Raw genomic sequence first — 19,548 nt, 5'->3', positions numbered from 1 at the left:
TATTTCTATAAGATCAATAGCAGTGCCCCCCCACGCTTTCATTTCTGATTTTTATAAGTTGAGTCTTCTCTCTTATTTTTTTGATCAGTCTATGGAAAGATTTTACTGGTCTGTTTAATGAACCAACTCTGATTTGTTGAAACTTTCAACACTTTTCTGTTCTCTGTTTCATTTATATTCACTTGAATCATTTACTTTCCTCTTAATATTGCTTTGTGGGTTTTTTATAGTTCCTTAAAGTAAAAAGGTATTGAATTTAAATTTTTAAAATTGATATTCTTAGCCACTAATTTCTCCCTGAGCACTGATTTTTTTTTTATTCCATGAATTTTGGTTTGTTATCATTTTCATTCATCTCAAATTATTTTCTAATTTACCCTGTGGTTTCTTCTTTGCCTATTGCTTCTTAAAGAATACTTATCAATTTTTAATTTTATTCCATTATAAGTAAGAGAAGATGCATTGTAAGATTTAAATCTTTTAAAACTTTCTTTGTACAGTTTGTACAGTATTAAAAGGTGTATTCTGGAGAATGCTTATTATTCATTTGAGAAAAAAAATTTTTGCTGTTATTGGGAAAATTGTTCTACATATGGTTAATATAGGGCTAGTTGGTTTATACTGTTGTCAATCTTCTATTTTGCTTGTTGATCATCTTGATAACTATCTTAACCATTGTTGAAAGTAGGATGGTGAAGTCTCTTATCATATTGTTGAACTTTTCTTTCTTCAGTGCTTTCAGGTTTTGCTTCTTATATATTTGTTATCCAATTCTTGATTAACTGATATTTTTATCACCATGTAATAATTTTCTTTTTCCCTGTATAATTTTGATCTTCAAGTCTGTTTTGTCTGATATTACTATAGCCTCTCTAGGTCTCTTGGATACTGTTTCATGAAATACTATAATTTCTTTCAGCTTCAAACTGATTATATTTGGGAGTCTAATGATTTATATAGTTAAATCATGTTTTCTTCAAACTATACAGCCCATTTTTTAATTGGGTAGTTTAATTGATTTATACTTAATGTAATTATATCAACAGATTTTTTTGCATTTTGTCTTTTTTTTCTATATGTCATCTTTTTTTTCTCATTTCCTCCATTGGTTCTTTTTTTATCATACATAACTTTTACTATACTATTCTGATTTCTCTCATTTCTTTTACTAAGGAGTTTTTAGTTATTTGGTTAGTGATTGTCCTTGGAATTAATTAACACCTTCCTTTATAGCAATCTAGTTTGAATTAGTTTTATTATTATGTAAAAATTTTGCTGTTTCCTCTGCTTATGTTCTTTTCACAAATTACATATTTGTATGTGGGTACCTGTGTCACCATAGATTTATAATTGTTTTATGTTGCTTTTTTAAAAATTATATTTACCTACATAGAGTACTTTACCTTTGTAGAGTTCTTTATTTATTCATATGAATTTCAATCACTATACAATAGCTTTTCATTTCAACTTTATAGACTTCCTTTAAGATTTCTTAGAAGACAGATCCAGCAGCAATAAACTTTCTTATGGGAATCATAATTTTCCTTTCATTTTTGAAGTATAGTTTTACCGGATATGATTCCTAATTGACACTTTTTTTAACTTTTAGCATTTTGATTATGTCATCCCACTGCCTTCTGATTCCCTTGGTTTCAGCTAATGTGGTTGAGAAATCAGCTGTTAATCTTTTGATGATCAGAATACTCCTTGTCTTTGTCACCACTGACAGTTTGATTGTAATATGTCTCAGTGTCCATCATTTTTAATTTATCATTCTTGAGATTGTTGGGCTTTTTGTGTATAATCAGGCCTTTTATCAAATTTGGAGTTTTTTCAGGCATTATTTTCTCCTGCTTCTGGGATCACCATTATGCATATCTTTATACACTTAATGATATTCCACAGATTCCTTAAGACCTGTATTTTTTAATTTTGTACTTTCATTTTTTAATGTTTTTACTTGTGCATTACAATTATATATAATAGTTGGATTCATTATAATATATTGATACATACATATAACATAATTTAACCAATTTTGTTGCCCAGTTTTTCCCTTTTCCTCCACTCTTCCCTCTTCCTGATCTTTGCTCCACTAGTCTCCCTTTCATTTTTCTGAAATTGGTAAATTGTAATTATACATAAAAGTGGGATTTGTAGTAATGTATTTTCACATACACACAGCATGATTTGATTAATTTCATTTCCGGAGCCTCCCTTTTTCCTTTCCTCCTTCCTCCCTCTTAGTTCACTTGCACTTCTCTTCTCCCTTCTCCTTTCTCCTTTCTTGATCCCTTTTTTATTCCAATTGTCTTTCTTTTTTAAATAACATATCTTTTTTAATATCTTTATTTTACATTTATGTGGTGCTGAGAATCGAACCCAGTGCCTCACACATGCTAGGCGAGTGCGCTACCACTTGAGCCACATCCCCAGCCCCTCCTATTGTCTTTCTAACTTTCACATATGAGAAAAAAAATTCAACCCTTGACTTTTTGAATCTGGCTTATGTCACTTAGCATTATGTTTTCTCTCAAGTTTTATCCATTTACCAGCAAATGATATAATTGCATTCTTCTTTATAGCTGAGTAAAACTCCATTGTGTGTGTGTGTGTATGTGTGTGTGTGTGTGTATCTAGCTCACTTTTTTATTTTCTTTTCTTTTTTCTAATTTTCCCTTTTTGCTTCTCAGACTAGATAATTTCAATTGACTTATCTTCAGCTTCACTAATTACTTATCTGCTAGTGAATCTCTATGTTGGATTTTTCCTTTTAGTTATAATTTTCAACTTGAGAATATCTATTTAGACTGTTAGCCATAAAAAGAATGAAAACCTGTCATTCACATTGATGTGAGTGAAACTGGAGATCACTGTGTTAAGTGATAAACCAGGCACAGAAAGATAAATACTATGTTATCTCATTCATATGTGGAATCTTTAAAAAAAGTTAGTCTAATAGGAGTTGAGTAGAGGGGTGGTTATCACAGGTAGGGAGCATACACCTATAATCTCTGCAACTCACAAGGCTGAGGCCAAGTTCAAGGCTAAGTATCTGAATGAGACCCTGTTTCAAAAATAAAAAAGACTGAGTATGTAGTTCAGTGGTAGAGTGTCCTGAATTCAACCCCACATACCACACACACACATACACACACACACACACACACACAAATAGACCAAGTAGGTGAACCCTCTATTGGCCAAAAATTAACCTCTTTTCTTTCTGCTATTAAGTTCAGCTGAGATGCCTCAGGGGTGGTGGTTAGGAATATTTGAGGAGTCTAACTCCTCATTCTTATCCTTTACCAGGGTAGGTCAGGATCTTGCTGACCACATGTGGCTTCCCTTGGTACTAGGTACATTTCCCTGTTCAATGACCCTCCTTTTTACTGAGTATGGGTTGGCTTTCTGTTCTCTAGTGTTCTCACTATCCCCATAATCAGGAGTCCAGTAACTGGAGTTGCAAGTCCCTTAAAGGGCTTCTATAATTCCCTGGGTCCTGACTGACCTTGGAGAGCAAAAGACAAATTAATGGCCATTTTATTTCTTAGCCCTTTTATTTTCTTTAGTTAAGGGCTTCACTTCTCAGATGTTAAATATCCAAATGGCCATTTCTACCAGACTTGAAGTGGGATTAGACAGTTTTAACTTCAACTTTTGTAATTTTACTTAGTTATACTTCCATTTAACTGGGGTCAGTATTAGTACTGGGAGTCAGTTATAGTGTTATATCCTAGGTGTCCTATAAGTAATGTCATAGTATTATATCCTAGGTGTCCTGTAAGTAACGGCTTATTATCTCAAATTAACTCAGATTACTCTGTTAGAAGTTGCATGTCTGCAAACTGCTAGCAGGGAACAATTATAAAGCTTTGCAAGGAAAATACAAAATAAAATTAATAAGAACGAAGACATTCAGTTTGTATGATAGCTCTGAACCAAGAAACCAAACTTTTATGATATTTGTGTACCTTTGATATCTCTTCAGTTCTACAAAAATACATAAATCCAAATCTAATCTAAATCTAAATTATCATTAAATGTATAAAAGGTGCTTAATCTCATTAACAATCAGGAAAAGTGAAAATGAAACCACAGTGAGAAATTTTTACATACCTAATTAGATTTTTTTAAATTAATAATACTGACAATACTAGGTAGACAATTTGTCAGTTCAATCACACATAAAAATCTTTTACAAATTCTATTTTTTAAAAAACTTTTTAATACCTTTTTTACCCAAACACCTACTTGGTTTTGTACTATACCTGTTGTGGGGGAGGGTATGATCATAGTAATCTTTATGATAAAAAATGTATCCATTTGAACAGAACTTTAAATGATGGGCTTAATTAAAATTAATAGGTTAAAGCCTAACATGGAGCAGGGCAAGCAGCACAGCCTTGTCCCAAGTAAGATGGACCTTTTGAAAAAAATCTGAGCTAAAGTTTTTATGTCTGAAGTTAATCCTTGCCCCTTTCTAAATTCAATTTAGGAGTATAAGGAAGCAGAGTTCTCATGTATTGTTTTTTGGAATCTATTTTAAGAACAGTTAACATAATAATATCACATCTAAAAGATTCATCAAACAAAAAGACAAAAAGATCTTTCAATTTCCTTTCCTTTCCTTGTGGAAAATTGGCAAAAGGTTTTTATGGTTTACATTGCCAACATTTAGTTAGCCAGGCTCTTATTATCTTTTCAAAAATACATATAAATTCACACCCCAGTGTAAAGACTTGAGATGATTTTTCATATTAACTTGTCAATATCAGGTTACTTTTATCCAACTGCAAAGAATTGAATGGCAAATATATTCCAACTTAATTTGTCTTTTAAGAATAAATTAAATGTTTTAAAAATAAAATAGAATACACTGTTTACAGATGTACTCCCTAGGTGACTAATGTCCAATCTTTTTGTTTATCACAGTGGCCCAGTTTGGAATGCCATACATTTGGACACAGCTAATTATTTTTGCTCAAAGATGATAGTTCTAATATAATTAAGAGTACACAAATGTTACCAAAAGCATGGTCCTTGTTCCTGATGCCAATCCAGTAATAAGGACATAGTTTTGATTAAAAAGAAGAATAAGAAGAAGTTTTAATGCATTGCTAGCAAAGGAGAAACACAGGGACTCCTGTCCCAGAGGCTGTGATTCTGCCCGTCCAGGGGAACAAGATTTTTTGTTGTTGTTATTTTTTGTTTATGGTAAAGCTCTTTTATTATATAGTCATGATTCTAGGGCACTCTGATGACAGAGTTCTGAGTAATATGCACTCTAGGTAGGGTTTTTTTTAATTCTTCCTAATCATACATGACAGTAGAATCCATTATGATAAAATTATATAATCATGGGATATATCCTATTCTAATGAGAACCCCATTCTTGTGAGTGTACATGATGGTGGAATTCACTTAGGTATCTTCATATATGTACACAGGACAATTATGTTAGATTCATTCTACTGTCTTTCCTATTCCTATACCCATTCCCTTCCCTTCATTCCCCTTTAATCCTCTGAACTTCTATCCCCACCCCCAATATTATGGTTTAGCTTTCACATATCATAGAAAACTTTCAACTTTTTTTTTTTTTGGTATTGGCTTATTTCATTTAGCATAATGGTCTCCAGATCCATCTATTTACTGCAAATGTCATAAAGTTATTCTTCCTTATGGCTGAGTAATATTCCATTGTGTATTTATACCACAATTGTTTTATCCATTCATCTGTTGAAAGGCACTTAGTTTGGCTCCATAGCTTAGCTATTGTGGATTGTGCTGCTTGGTTTTTTACTATACCTGTTGTGGGGGAGGGTATGATCATAAAATCATCTCAGTCTGTACACTGGGATGTGAACAAACATTGATTTGGCTGTGTCACTGTAGTATGCTGATTTTAAATCCTTTGGATATATGCTGAGAAGTGGGATAACTGGGTCAAAAATGTGTTTCCATTCCTAGTTTTTGAGGAATCTCCACACCAAAAAAAACTCAAAAAAGCTTAACACTGGAATTGGAATTGTGGCTCACCAGTAGAGGGCACACCCGCCTAGCATGTGCAAGGCTCTGGGTTCCATCCTCAGCACCACATAAAAATAAATAAGTAAAATAAAGGTGTTGTATCCAACTACAATTGAAAAATAAATATTTTTTAAAACACTATGAAAACAACTGAATCAATAAATGGGCAAAGAAACTGAACAGACACTTTTCAGAAGATGATATACAATCAATCAACAAACATATGAAAAAATGTTCAACATCTCTAGCAATTAGAGAAATGCAAGTTAAAACTATACTGCGATTTCATCTCACTCCAGTCAGAATGATAACTGTCAAGAATATAGGTATCAATAAACGTTGGTGAGAGTGTTGGGAAAAGAGTACACTCATACATTGTTGGTGGGACTGCAAATTGAGGAACAGGGGTTTTTAAAGAGGTCATTCAAAGGCCACATTCCATGTATTCCCTGTCCAGGGTTATAATTCACTTGTTACTTTTGGAGAGAGTTATTTCTGAGATTTTCTGATGCCATCTCTAAAGTCTGAATTACTTTGGGAGAGAGTTATTTCTGAGATCCTCTGATGCCATCTCTAAAGTCTGAATTACTTCATTTCTGTGGTGGGTATGTGCTCAAGGACAGCAACAATATTTTCTTAAAACATTAATATGGTTTATTTTATTTACTTATTTATTATTATTATATTTTTTTTGTACATAGGCAGATAACTCTGACTATGCTGGGAAAGAAAGGTAACCTGTTTCCCCCAAGATTATGGAAGGGAAGGGAGAAAGGAAGAGGAAGAAACATGTCCCTTTAAAAAAGTCATGGGGGGGAGGGGGGGATTGGGGTTGTGGCTCAGCTGTAGAGCAGTTGCCTAGCATGTGTGAGGCCCTGGGTTCAATCCTCAGCACCACATAAAAATAAATGAATAGAATAAAGCTATTTAAAAAATAAGATAGTCTGAAAAACATTAAAAAAAATAAGTCCTAGTGGCAGACCAGTAATGGCTATATTTAAAGCATAAGTTGGACCACTGTTAAACCAACTTAAACCTGGAAAAGGGTGTCCCTACAATTTTAGTTTGGAGCAAAGTAGCATGATATTTTCCTAAGCTTTGCATTGTAGAATACTTGTATACTCGGGGAGCACAAATAAGTTTAACATACAGAGAAGCCAGTAATAATTAACATCACAGCCACATAGAAGTGTCAGGTTTGTGTAGGTTAATAGCACTTACAAAAATCAATATGGAGATTCCTGGGAAGGCTGAGAATGGAACCACCATTTGACCCAGCTATTGCCCTTCTCGGACTATTCCCTGAAGACCTTAAAAGAGCGTACTACAGGGATACTGCCACATCGATGTTCATAGCAGCACAATTCACAATTGCTAGACTGTGGAATCAACCCAGATGCTCTTCAATAGATGAATGGATAAAAAAATGTGGCATTTATACACCATGGATTATTACGCAGCACTAAAAAATGACAAAATCATGGAATTTGCAGGGAAATGGATGGCACTAGAGCAGATTATGCTTAGTGAAGCTAGCCAATCCCTAAAAACAAATACCAAATGTCTTCTTTGATATAATGAGAGCAACTAAGAACAGAGCAGGGAGGAAGAGCAGGAAGAAAAGATTAACATTAAACAGAGACATGAGGTGGGAGGGAAAGGGAGAGAAGAGGGAAATTGCATGGAAATGGAGGGAGACCCTCATTGTTATACAAAATTACATATAAGAGGTTGTGAGGGGAATGGGATAACAAACATGGAGGGAAATGAATTACAGTAGATGGGGTAGAGAGAGAAGATGGGAGGGGAGGGGAGGAGGGATAGTAGAGGATAGGAAAGGTAGCAGAATACAACAGTCACTAATATGGCGGTATGTAAAAATGTGGATGTGTAACTGAGGTGATTCTGCAATCTGTATTTGGGGTAAAAATGGGAGTTCATAACCCACTTGATTCTAATGTATGAAATATGATATGCCAAGAGCTTTGTAATGTTGTGAACAACCAATAATAAAAAATAAATAAATAAATAAAACTTTCTACCCACTCAAAAAAAAAAAAAAAGAAAATAGGTAAATGAACTGAACAGACATCTTAACCAAGAAAATGCACAAACAATAGCATATAAAAAGACATTCAATAACATATCATCAGGAAACTGTGAAACAATGTGTCAGTGGGCTACCACTGTACACCAGTTAGAATGGCCAAGGTCCAAAATGCTGATAACACTGAATGCTGGTAAGGATGTGGAAAATAGGATTTCTTATTCACTTTTGGGTAATGCAAAAATGGTATAAACACTTTAGGAGATAATTTGACAGTTTCTTACAAAACTCAATGAACTTTTGCCATATGATGCAGCAATTTCACTCCTTAGTATCTCCCAAATGAGTTAAAAACATGCTCTCACACAAAACTTTCACATGCATGTATATCAGTTTTTGACATAATTGCCAAAACTTGGAAGCAACCAAGATGCACTTTTGTAGATGGATGAATAAATTAACTGTGGTATATTCAGACAATGAAAGAGTATTCAGCCTTAAAAATAACCAAGCTATTAAACTGAAATGTATATTGATAAGCGAAAGAAGCCAATCTGAAAGGCCACATGCTCTGTGGTTCCAATCATTTGACATTCTGGAATAGGCATGTCTATGGACAGTAAAATTAGGAGTAGTTGATTTGGGGAGAAGAAGTGATTAGTGGGCAGAGCTTAGGGGAGTTTTAAGACAGTGAAATTATTCTGCAGGATACTGTAATATTGAACACAAACCACTACGCATTTGTCAATAGAATGTGAAACATCATGAGTGAAACCTAATGTAAATATAGACTTTGGGTGATAATAATGTGTCCACGTAGGTTCATGTGTTATAACAAATGTACCACTCCAGTGTGAGAGAGGCTTTGCCTATGTCAGGGCAGCAAATGTGTAGAAACTCTTTGTACCATCTGCTCAATTTCGCTGTGAATCTAAAACTGCTCTGAAAAATGAAATGCATCTTTCAAAAAGAAAAAAAAATCAATAACTCTAGACCTTTATAATTTTAGGAAATAACGTAATTGTAAGTGCATAGCAAATATATAATAAAAAATGTCTCATATTGTACAAAGGAGAGCATTTATCAGTTACCATTTATTAAACCTACGTATCTTAACTTTACAAGCTCTTGTATTACAATAGTTAGGCAAAGCTCAGACATGGTATATTTAGCCCTTAGATGTATATACATCTCTAGTCAGATATTTAGAGTAGCAAATATATCATAATAACTTGAGGCTGAGGCAGGAGGATTGCAAGTTCAAAGCTAACCTCAGCAATGGCATGAGCGTGTCTCTAAATAAAATACAAAATAATACTGGGGATGTGCTTGAGTGCCCTGAGTTCAATCTCCAGTACCAAAAAATAAAATAAAATAAACCATATTAATGTTTATAGAAAACATTGTTGCTTTAAACATAGATTATTAGATTCTAGTTTCATATTAATACATTAAATTTTGACCTTAGAAAAATCTTTCAATAATTTAATTATAGTCAACTTAATCACAAATGCACATTTCCTAAAATTTTCTTCCTTAAACCTTCTCTGACTTATTGGACATTCTACAATTGTTTATATCCTTAGTCTTGTCCTCTCTTTTCTATTTTAGACTTTAGGACAAAAATCTTACTTTACCATAGAAAACATTTCTTATAACTTTCCTTACTGAAATATGTCCTTATAACTATGACTGTAGTACATATCTTTCTTCTACATAATTCTTTTCTGCCTTTTTTTATTTGTTTTAATTAGTTATACATGACAATAGAATGCACTTTGATTCATCATATATAATGGAGTATAGTTTCTCATTTTTCTGGTTGTACATGATGTAGAATCATACCGGTTATATAGTTTTATGAGTACATAGGGTAATAATGTCTGATTTATTCTACTATCTATCTTTCCTACCACCATATCCCCTATCCTCCCTCCACTCCTCTCTACCTAATCTAAAGTAACTCTATTCTTCCCTAGTTCTCCAATTGGGAATTAGCATCCATACATCAGAGAACACATTTGGCTTCTGGTCTTTTGGGATTGGCTTATTTCACTTAGCGTGATATTCTCAAGTTCCATCCATTTACCTGCAAATGCCATAATTTTGTTCTACTTTTAGGCTGAGTAATAAAGGGTACCTAGGTTGGTTCCATAGTTTAAGTATTGTGAATTGAGCTGCTAAAACATTGATATGGCTGCATCACTGTACTATGCTGATTTTAAGTCCTTTGTGTATAAACCTAGGAGTGGGATAGCTGGGTCAAATAGTGGTTCCATTCCAAGTTTTCTGAGGAATTTCCATACTGTTTTCCATAACGTTGTACCAATTTGCATTCCCACCAGCAATGTATGAGTATATTTTTCTCCACATCCTTGCCAGCATTTATTGTTGTTTGTATTCTTAATAATTGCCATTCTGACTGGGGTGAGATAAAATCTTAAAGTAGTTTTGATTTATTTGCATTTCTCTAATTGCTAGAGATGTTGAACATTTTTTCTTAGCCCATTTCTTGAATGGGCTGTTTTTTTGGGGTTTTTTTTTTTTTTTTTGGTGTTAAATTTTTTGAGTTCTTTATATATCCTAGAGATTAATGCATGTGGTAAATATTTTCTCCCTTTCTGTAGGCTATCTCTTTACATCATTGATCATTTTCTTTGCTCAGAAGAATCCATCCCATTTATTGATTCTTGATTTTACTTCTTGTGCTTTGAGAGTCTTATTAAGGAAGTCAGATCCTAAGCCGACATGCTTTTTCTTCTGTTAGGCACAGGGTCTCTGGTCTAGTGCCTAAGTTTTTGATCCACTTCTTTTCTGCCTTTTTACTTTCCTTAAGTTTATAATTTAAAACAACCTTTGAAACAGGTCTTGAAAATCAGGATGTCCACCTATAATCCCAGTGGCTTGGGAGCCTGAGGCAGGAGGATCCAGAGTTCAAAGCCAGGCTCAGCAGATTCAAGGTGCTAAGCAACTCAGTGAGACCCTGTCTCTAGATTAAATACCAAAGAGCACCTGGGAAAGCCTCCTTTGAGTTTTCAAAACTTTTGTTAATAAAATGTCTGCCTGATGCTTTTTTTTTACGAACTCTTTGTTAGATGCTTATCTGTTGTTTAGAGCAAGAGTCAAAGCTAAGGTCTATAGAGATCTTTTTTTTTTTTTTTAACAGAAAACCACCAATGTGTCAGATATCCCCTTTAATAAAGAAACAGAAAAGAAAGTATCTTGTAAGACAGATTTTGAAAAAGAAATAAAGAGCCTTTTTAAAACAACAAAAACAAAAAAAGTTCACATAGATAAGGTATTGGGTACCCACAAGTAGGGAACAAGAAAATTACAGGTGCTCATTAAACAGAGTAGAATTTCAGAAAGTGGGGCCGGGGTTGTGGCTCAGTGGAAGAGCACTTGCCTAGCATGTGTGAGGCACTGGGTTTGATCCCTGGCACCACATAAAAATAAAAACAAATAAAATAAAGGTATTGTGTCCATATACATCTATTTTTAAAAAAGAAGAAATTTTAAAAAAAGAATTTCAGAAAGTAACACAGTAAGTAATGGATTATAGAAAAGAGGACACAGACAAGGGGGAGGCCTGTATAGTTGGACATAGCTACAGCAGGATCTATCAGTTGTAATGAACACTGAATCAGTTATTCAGGTGGCCAGCTGTCCATTTCAACAATCACCAGTTTTATCCCCCTCTTTAGGGCCCTCTACTCGGGAAGATTTCTTGTCGTTCCTTTAGTCCTAAGTGACTTTAAGAGCCCTTGAATAATTGCTTAAAATAACAAGACTTGAATAACTGTTAGTTTATTTATGTGTAGCTGGGGAAAAAAAGCCAAAAAATAGTCAGACCTCTGACCATTTTCTTTCCCATTTACAGAACAAGCCTCCAATCTCTAATTGATATTGGGACCAAACTATGTTACAAAAGAAAATTCAATTTTCTTTTCTTTAATCCTCTGTCTTAAAATAATCCCAGTTATTTAATATGCACCAAAGGAATGAGTTCTCAGGGATAAACATTGAATTACCCATAATATTATAGCTTGCATGATTCAAAGCCTCCTTTATGATATGTTTTCAAGTCTTATACACAGAACTAGAGATGTAGCTCAGTGGCAGAGCACTTGCCTAGCATGTGTGAGGCCACTGGGATCAATCCCCAGGGCCACAAAAAAATAAGATAAAATAAAATAAAAGTTTGTGTACATAACTTGAAACTGCTCTAGTTCCCATTCTTAGGTTAGTAGACCCATAGCTATTACTAGTATACAAAAACACAAATTAAAATATGCATAGCTGGGTGCAGTGGCACATGCCTGTAATCCCCGTAATTTAGGAGGCTGGGACAAGAGGATCATGAGTTCAAAGCCAGCCTCAGCAAAAGTGAGGAGCTGAGTAACTCAGTGAGACCCTGTATCTAAATAAAATACAAAAATAGGGCCAGGGATGTGACTCAGTGGTCAAGTGCCCCTGAGTTCAATCCCCAGTACAAAAAAAAAAAAAAAAATCATTCCCTAAAATAATAATATTAGAAATGCTCTGTACTATTTGTCATTATGTTTGTGTATTTTGGGAATAGGACTCATTTATTTTAGTCTTTACTATATTGATAGGTATAAATAATAATAGCCAACATTTATTAACTATTTACAGTATCAGAGTGCTAAATGTTGCCCACATTATCTTAGCTGTCACAGTAATTCAGTAAATACTATCATCCTCATTTTTCAGATAAAGGAAAGGGTGATTCAAATGATATATTTATCAGGATCCTAGCAGAAGTGGGAAAACATACCTTTATAGGTATTTTAAGAGGTTTTAATAAGGGTCTATAGTATTTACACACGTTTGAGCGTTGTGGATTACTATGGAATTAGTAACATTAGAATCATTTCTCCTAGTCCTAATGTGATTAAGGGAACCAGAGAATCTATTGGAATCCAGAGAAAGAGCTATAAACAAAAAGGAACTGTGATTTTGAGTTGAGGGACACAGCCAACCTATGTTGACCTGGTCGAGAGGGAGCCAAGGGAAAGAATACCATTCCTTATTCCTAAGCCTCACTCTCCTGCCAGTGCCTCCCGCTGACTGAACCCAATTGGATGTCAGGGAACACAAAATATCTTGTCAGTGCTGTCCATACAGGTCAGTTATAAGCAGAGAGGGTAAAGAATGTTGGATAATAATATCTAGGAATTGAGTATCTTTCATCAAATTTCAAACTATTAAATGACAGGGCTAGTATGTTTAAAAAATAAGCACTTTACTTTTACTTACGGTGCTGTACTGCTTTTCAAGTACATGTTTTATGACATATTATTTGTTAAGAAAATATTTTAAATCTGAAAGTCTATCCTGTCCAAAACTTTTGGATATATTTATAACTTACCATAAGTAAGTAACAGCAGCTACATGAAACCTGAGCAGCAAAGAATACCAAAAAAATTTAAACTATGGGGGTGTAGCACGGTAGCACACACCTGTGATCCCAGTGGCTCAGAGGTCGAGACAGGTGAATCGCAAGTTCAAAGCCAGCATCAGCGAAAGCAAGATGCTAAGCAACTCAGTGAGACTCTGTCTCTAAATAAAATACAAAATAGGTCTGGGAGGCTGGGGTTGTGGCTCAGTGGTAGAGCAAGGACCTAGCATGTGTGAGGCATTGGGTTCGAACCCCAGCACCATATGAAACTAAATAAACAAAGGTATTGTGTCCAGCTACAACTAATAATATTTTTTAAAAATAATAAATAAGGCTGGTAATGTGGCTTAGTGGTTGAGTGTCACTGAATCCAATCCCAAGTACCAAAAAAAAAAAATTAAACTAGATGTCAGTATTGATTTTATACATTGTTCAAATTTTCAGAATATTAAACTGTAATTCTTCCTCTTGTTCAGATTCCAGACTCCATTATTTCTCGTGGTGTTCAGGTGCTCCCACGAGACACAGCATCCCTCAGCACTACTCCTTCAGAATCGCCTCGTGCTCAGGCTACATCTCGCCTCTCTACAGCTTCCTGCCCAACACCAAAAGTAAGTGTAGTTTCTTTGCACCTTATACTTGCTTTACTATGAAGCCTGGGAAAACTAACCAATATTCACCCCCTGCTTGTCATGTTTTGATTGCATGTAAGATACTATGAGAAATAAATGGAATATAATGTAGTCACCACCCATTGTTTCACAAATTGTCATATTAGCCCAATAGATGTAGGAAATAGAAATTTCATGAAAGATATCTACTCTAACATCATGGTTAAGGGTATCACTTTCTGTAGCACCTGTTTCTTTATTTTAGATCTGTTATTTTTTGAGCATACTCATCAATATAGATGTAAAAATATTTGTTTATACTGAAGATAAATGTATTTGGGGCCAGTAAACAGCAATATTAGCAAAATATTGTAATCAAAGGGATTTTTAAAATTTTGTTCAGGCTGGGGTAGCTCCCTGCTCTAGTATCATTCCAGATTTTTTCAAACATATTCAGCTTAGAATGTTGCTGCCTAATATTTGGAAACAAATCTAAATTAATTAGAAAGTTTTAATGCCAACCTTTGGGGAAGGGAGGGAATTTCTTAGTCTTTATATTTTATAATCTGTCACTGAATCAGGGTGGGGCAAGATGAGACAGTTTATTTGCTTCCCACATATTTATGTGTATAATAAATTAGTTAGCAAATTTAATTATTGCTGTAATTATTTTCTCCTGGAATGTCACTGCTCTGGATAAGTTAGTCATTTTTGCATTCAAGTTCTCTCTGTGATGAATCTAATATTGGTATCAAAAAACTTACAGTAACATTTTATCTTCTTTAATAAAACATAGTGTTAGATATCAGGCTACATACTATCTTTATCCTAAGGATCTAACAGTTAATTTTTCAAACTGTGACTTTTTTTCCTATCATCACATTTAAGAACCTATGTAACTGTGTTCCTCAATTCCAACTTTTCTATTAGTTTTATAAGTGTTATAATTGCATTTGACTCAAACTGATCTCAAACAGTTTTTGATGTGGATAGTGCAGTTTGTATCATGTACATTACATGATACAACCTTCTCAGCAAAGTCTTCAGAGTGTTAGTGTTGTATATCATTGTTTTTACACACATGTCCAAAATAACTGATATTAATTTATCACTTAAAATTGAGATGGTAAATTGTCAGTGAAGAAAAACCATCAGAATATTCTAGATATGAAATGAATGTTAATGCCCTTTGGGTGTCAGTCACCTCCATTTTCATCTGAATAAAAACATGAGTTATCAAACCCTCAATTGCATAGAAAATCTCATATGTGTTATAATATTATAAAACAAAATAATTTATAATTTAACTGCATTAAATTTGAACTGTATCAGCTAGACGTATTTACTAAGTCGAAGTTATTAAAAGTAAATTAGGTCCACTAATTTAAGTAAAAGTTTAGTTCATCAGGTATTAAGACCTAAATGTTGGGAATACAGAACCAGCCACAGTATAATTTTTCCTTAATAACATGCAATAATTATAAATATTTTCAGAACGTTTTAGCTAAATTTTGATTATACATAGTAGTTATTGAGCATTTTTTAAACTTTGCAATTACAGCAATTTTTAAATTACTTGTATTTCTAAATCACCAAAGTAAAAATCTAAAAATAAAAAAGTTGACATTTATTAAATTAATATGCTGATTGAGAAACTTTAGGCAAGCAGGAGACTTCATATTTTTTCCTTAAACTGATAATGAATTCATATAAAGCACTGCATTTAAAAAAAATAGTTGTAGTTGGACACAATACCTTTATTTTATTTAATTATTTTTATGGGATGCTGAGGATCGAACCCAGCCCCTTGCATGTGCTAGGCGAGTGGTCTACTGCTGAGCCACAACCCCAGCCCAAGCACTGCATTTTTTTAGGAATAAGATTGCATTCCCTTCAGATAATTTTTACCAACACTATTATGCCTTAAAGATAAAATGATTGCCTTTCTGTAATTTTGAAAATACACTTTTAATGCTGAATTAGTATACTAGTACAGGAAAAGAAAACAATTTTAATACTGTTTTTTAAAAGGAGTAAAGAAAGTCAAATTAATCTGTCCAATAGAAAGTCTTATAAGACTGCTTAGATGAAAGTAGGTACTCTTACCAGTGCTTTGATACCAGTAACAGATAATAGCCTCTGTCTTCGTGGAGTTTGTATTTTATTCAAATGTATGTTAAAATATACTTGTGGAGAAACAACAAATTATAATTTCACAATAATTTAATACTTATTGAAATCACAGCAAGAAGAAACAAAAATGTATAGTAGAAGAACCTCATTTAGGTAAAGTGATCAAAGAAGGGCTCTCTAGCAGCATTCTACTAGGATCGTGAAGGATACATGAAAACCAAACATGAGCATTTGTGCTGGGTAGAAGTTTTAAGAATTATTTTTAGCAATAATGACCACTATGAAGGCACTGTCACCAATCAAGAATTCTCGGGGTAAAACTTCATTAGTACATGAATAGTTTTAATTCAGTGACTTCAGTAATCTAATTTCACATATCAGGTATTTTTTAAGTAATGCTTTTTTTTTTTCTTTTCTCCACTGAGTCATATTTTAAGACCATAAATCTTTTAGTATTTATCTCTGTTCTAGGTAAAAGAGAAGCAGCAATTTCTCAGGGTTAAAGAAAAGGGGAAGTGCATTTTGATTCTGAATGTATTTAATCTAAGGAATGTATAAAATATCCATGTAATGATATTCAAGACAAAATTGGAAATACAATTCAAGCTTTTTCTTCATCTTTATTATAATACTTATAATTTAATAACCTATCAGTATTGGCCAAACCCCACAGAAATCCCCTTTCTATGTTTCAGATTAAGCATGCACAGTCTGTCATATACAGAAATATATGTGCAAATGAATTTTCTTTACCTCAAAAATACTAGAAGGTCTTAAATGATCAGCATTAAAAAGCACTTGATTTGATAATGAAAGGTCTGGATTCAAAGGCTTGTTTCTCTACTTAATAACCACACTACATTAGGAAAGGTGTTTAACATTTCTGAGCTTTCTGTCTATTATGAGATCTGCAATCTCTGTTTACCCAGCAGATTGATTAATTTATTAAATAGTCTTTGCCAAGTAGTCTCCTGCCTTTACAAACAGATGAAACAGACAACCACAAATTATAATGAAATATAATTAAATGTTACAATTTATCATAAGCAGTACAGAATATTATGGGAATAAAATTCAGAAGCTTTTAACTACATCTATACAAACTCAAAATAGAGCGCTGGGGATATAGCTAGTGATAGTATGCCTGCCTAGCATACACAAGACTCTGGACTCAATCCTCAGCAGCACACACACAAAAAGGAAATCAAAATGGCTAAATATCCAAGTAATGATTCAAAATTACCAATTCCTATCTTTCCCTCTATTGCTTTTATCACTGAGTAGTAGTTAAACTGAAATACTTCATATTCATTTGCATGTGTATACCTATTTCTCTGGGTCAACTATAATATTAAACATTAATTTTAGATTAACATTTTATATGCATACTGCAATATAGATTGTTTTTGATCCTTTAAGTTTCTTTTACTATAAGAGCAAGATCTCTCTATAAAATATGCTGTTTTGATTTTTTTCTTCTAGAAAACTTATCAAAGTCTAATATATTTTCTATTCTAAACAATTATTCATAGAATGGTATTTTCTCCTACAAATAAAATAAAATCTGACTGAATGATGAATGATTTTCACTCCTCTTGCTTTATGACAGTGAATCTTCTAACTACAAACTGGGGATTTTAGTCTTTCATTGCCTAAGCAAAAGAAGTGAAATGTATGTAGATTCTATTTAAACAAGTTTAAGCAGTATCTAGAGCACTCAGGTTCTAAAATAATGATAGTCTTCAAAAAAAGATATGATGAAAGAATAATTCTCTAACAGGTATCTTCTCTTTTAAAATAAGTATAATTCACAAATTAAGTGACTGTTGATTTTCAATTATGAAGGGCAATAGCATCTCTACTTAGAAATTAAATTAGAAAGCTTAAGGTCAAAAATAATAAAAGAGAAACTATAAAATTTCAATCATTTTACTATTCTCTTTAGATTTTATTAAACTTGAGAATATTTTTAAAGGTTAATTTTATTCCCTAAACAACTGAAATTTAACTTTAAGTAAATGTAGTTTATAATCACATATTCTCTTATACCTTAAAAGTGGGAAAAGAATTTTGTGCCCAGACTAACTAGCAAGTTGATATTTTCCTCTGAGAAAAAAATATAAATTGTATTAATATATTCTTGAACTAAAATTCATATGGTGACTTTAAAGTATGTTTTTGAAATATCTTTGTATGAAGGGCATGTTCCTTAGTACACCATTGTCTTAACTGTATATGCAAACAGAATGCAGTATTACAACTTTTTTGCATGTTTCTATTATTGTTCTTTGAGAAAAAAAATAGATTACACTGGATGAACTACTTTCTTAAATTCGAGGTTTTTAATGTATGAATCTGAAGGGCAATATGATTTCCTTTACTCATAAAAATGACATTATTTATCCAATATCAACATAATCTTCCCTGGTATTTTCTCCTAGTAATGTTGCTTTTTAAAAACTCTTCCTTATTGTCACTGTTTTCCATTGAATGAAAATGATTATGTCATATGGCTAGTGCATTGACTAACTCTGAGATTCCCAAGTCTCTGGATAATTTCATTTAGTTTCTAAAATTCTAGCCTAAATCAAGATCCTACTTGTGCCCCCAAATTATTTTCTACCATTTTTAAGAGCCTAAACAAAATGAGAAAACTAAACATCATCTTTCTTTGTTTTTATCTTAAATTCTTTCAGCATTGACATACTAGTGTCTGTTCAGCTGTTAATAACATAGAAATATATGTGTTCTATACATAGAATCAACAAAAAGATCAGAAACCATTGAATTAGTGAAAAAAATAAATAAAAATACTCTTGATTTAAAAAAAACTAATAAGTTGTCTTTTGTGCAAATATGCTCAAATACATTGATCTGTCTTACACTTTGAATGGATATTTTACCCAGGCATAATTTTCTAACATGTCTGTCATTTTAAAAGTATAATTTCTTCCAAGTGTTGATGTATTTTATTTTACTATATCAAGAAAACATCTTTGTTAATATAACCACCCAGCTTATCTAAAAACTTTCAAAGTATTAGAATGCTTAAGGTAACAGATACACATTTTCTATGACTCATTTTTTCTTAGGAGCTAGACGTTTATCTTTGGCAAAAAAAAAAAAAAAAATACTGTCAGTATTTCTTGGATTGACAGTTTCACTTTGTTCATTTTTAAGAAAATGTGTACCAGACATCTAAATCTTAATAATCATGATTGAAATGGTTGTTTTTTAATTCTTTCAAGTAAAAATGGTGTTTATATAAAAACTGGCTAGTTCAGCTTATAACTTAAAAGAGT

The 19,548-nt window shown here is 32.9% G+C and overlaps 1 protein-coding gene across 5 annotated transcripts in view; it reads left to right on the top strand.

The window, feature by feature from the left end:
• Gphn (gephyrin) overlaps window positions 1-19,548 on the top strand; it is a 602,355-nt gene that overhangs the window by 347,833 nt on the left and 234,974 nt on the right. For all 5 annotated transcript variants that reach the window (XM_077799519.1, XM_026385121.2, XM_026385119.2 and 2 more), the window contains one exon: window positions 13,979-14,113. In XM_077799519.1, coding sequence (XP_077655645.1) covers window positions 13,979-14,113 — 135 coding nt within the window. The remainder of the gene's footprint in view (window positions 1-13,978; window positions 14,114-19,548) is intronic.

The sequence above is a fragment of the Urocitellus parryii genome, chromosome 6 (genome assembly GCF_045843805.1).
Source record: "Urocitellus parryii isolate mUroPar1 chromosome 6, mUroPar1.hap1, whole genome shotgun sequence".
In the NCBI taxonomy this organism is placed as follows: Eukaryota; Metazoa; Chordata; class Mammalia; order Rodentia; family Sciuridae; genus Urocitellus; species Urocitellus parryii.
This window is presented reverse-complemented; position numbering and strand designations above follow the sequence as displayed.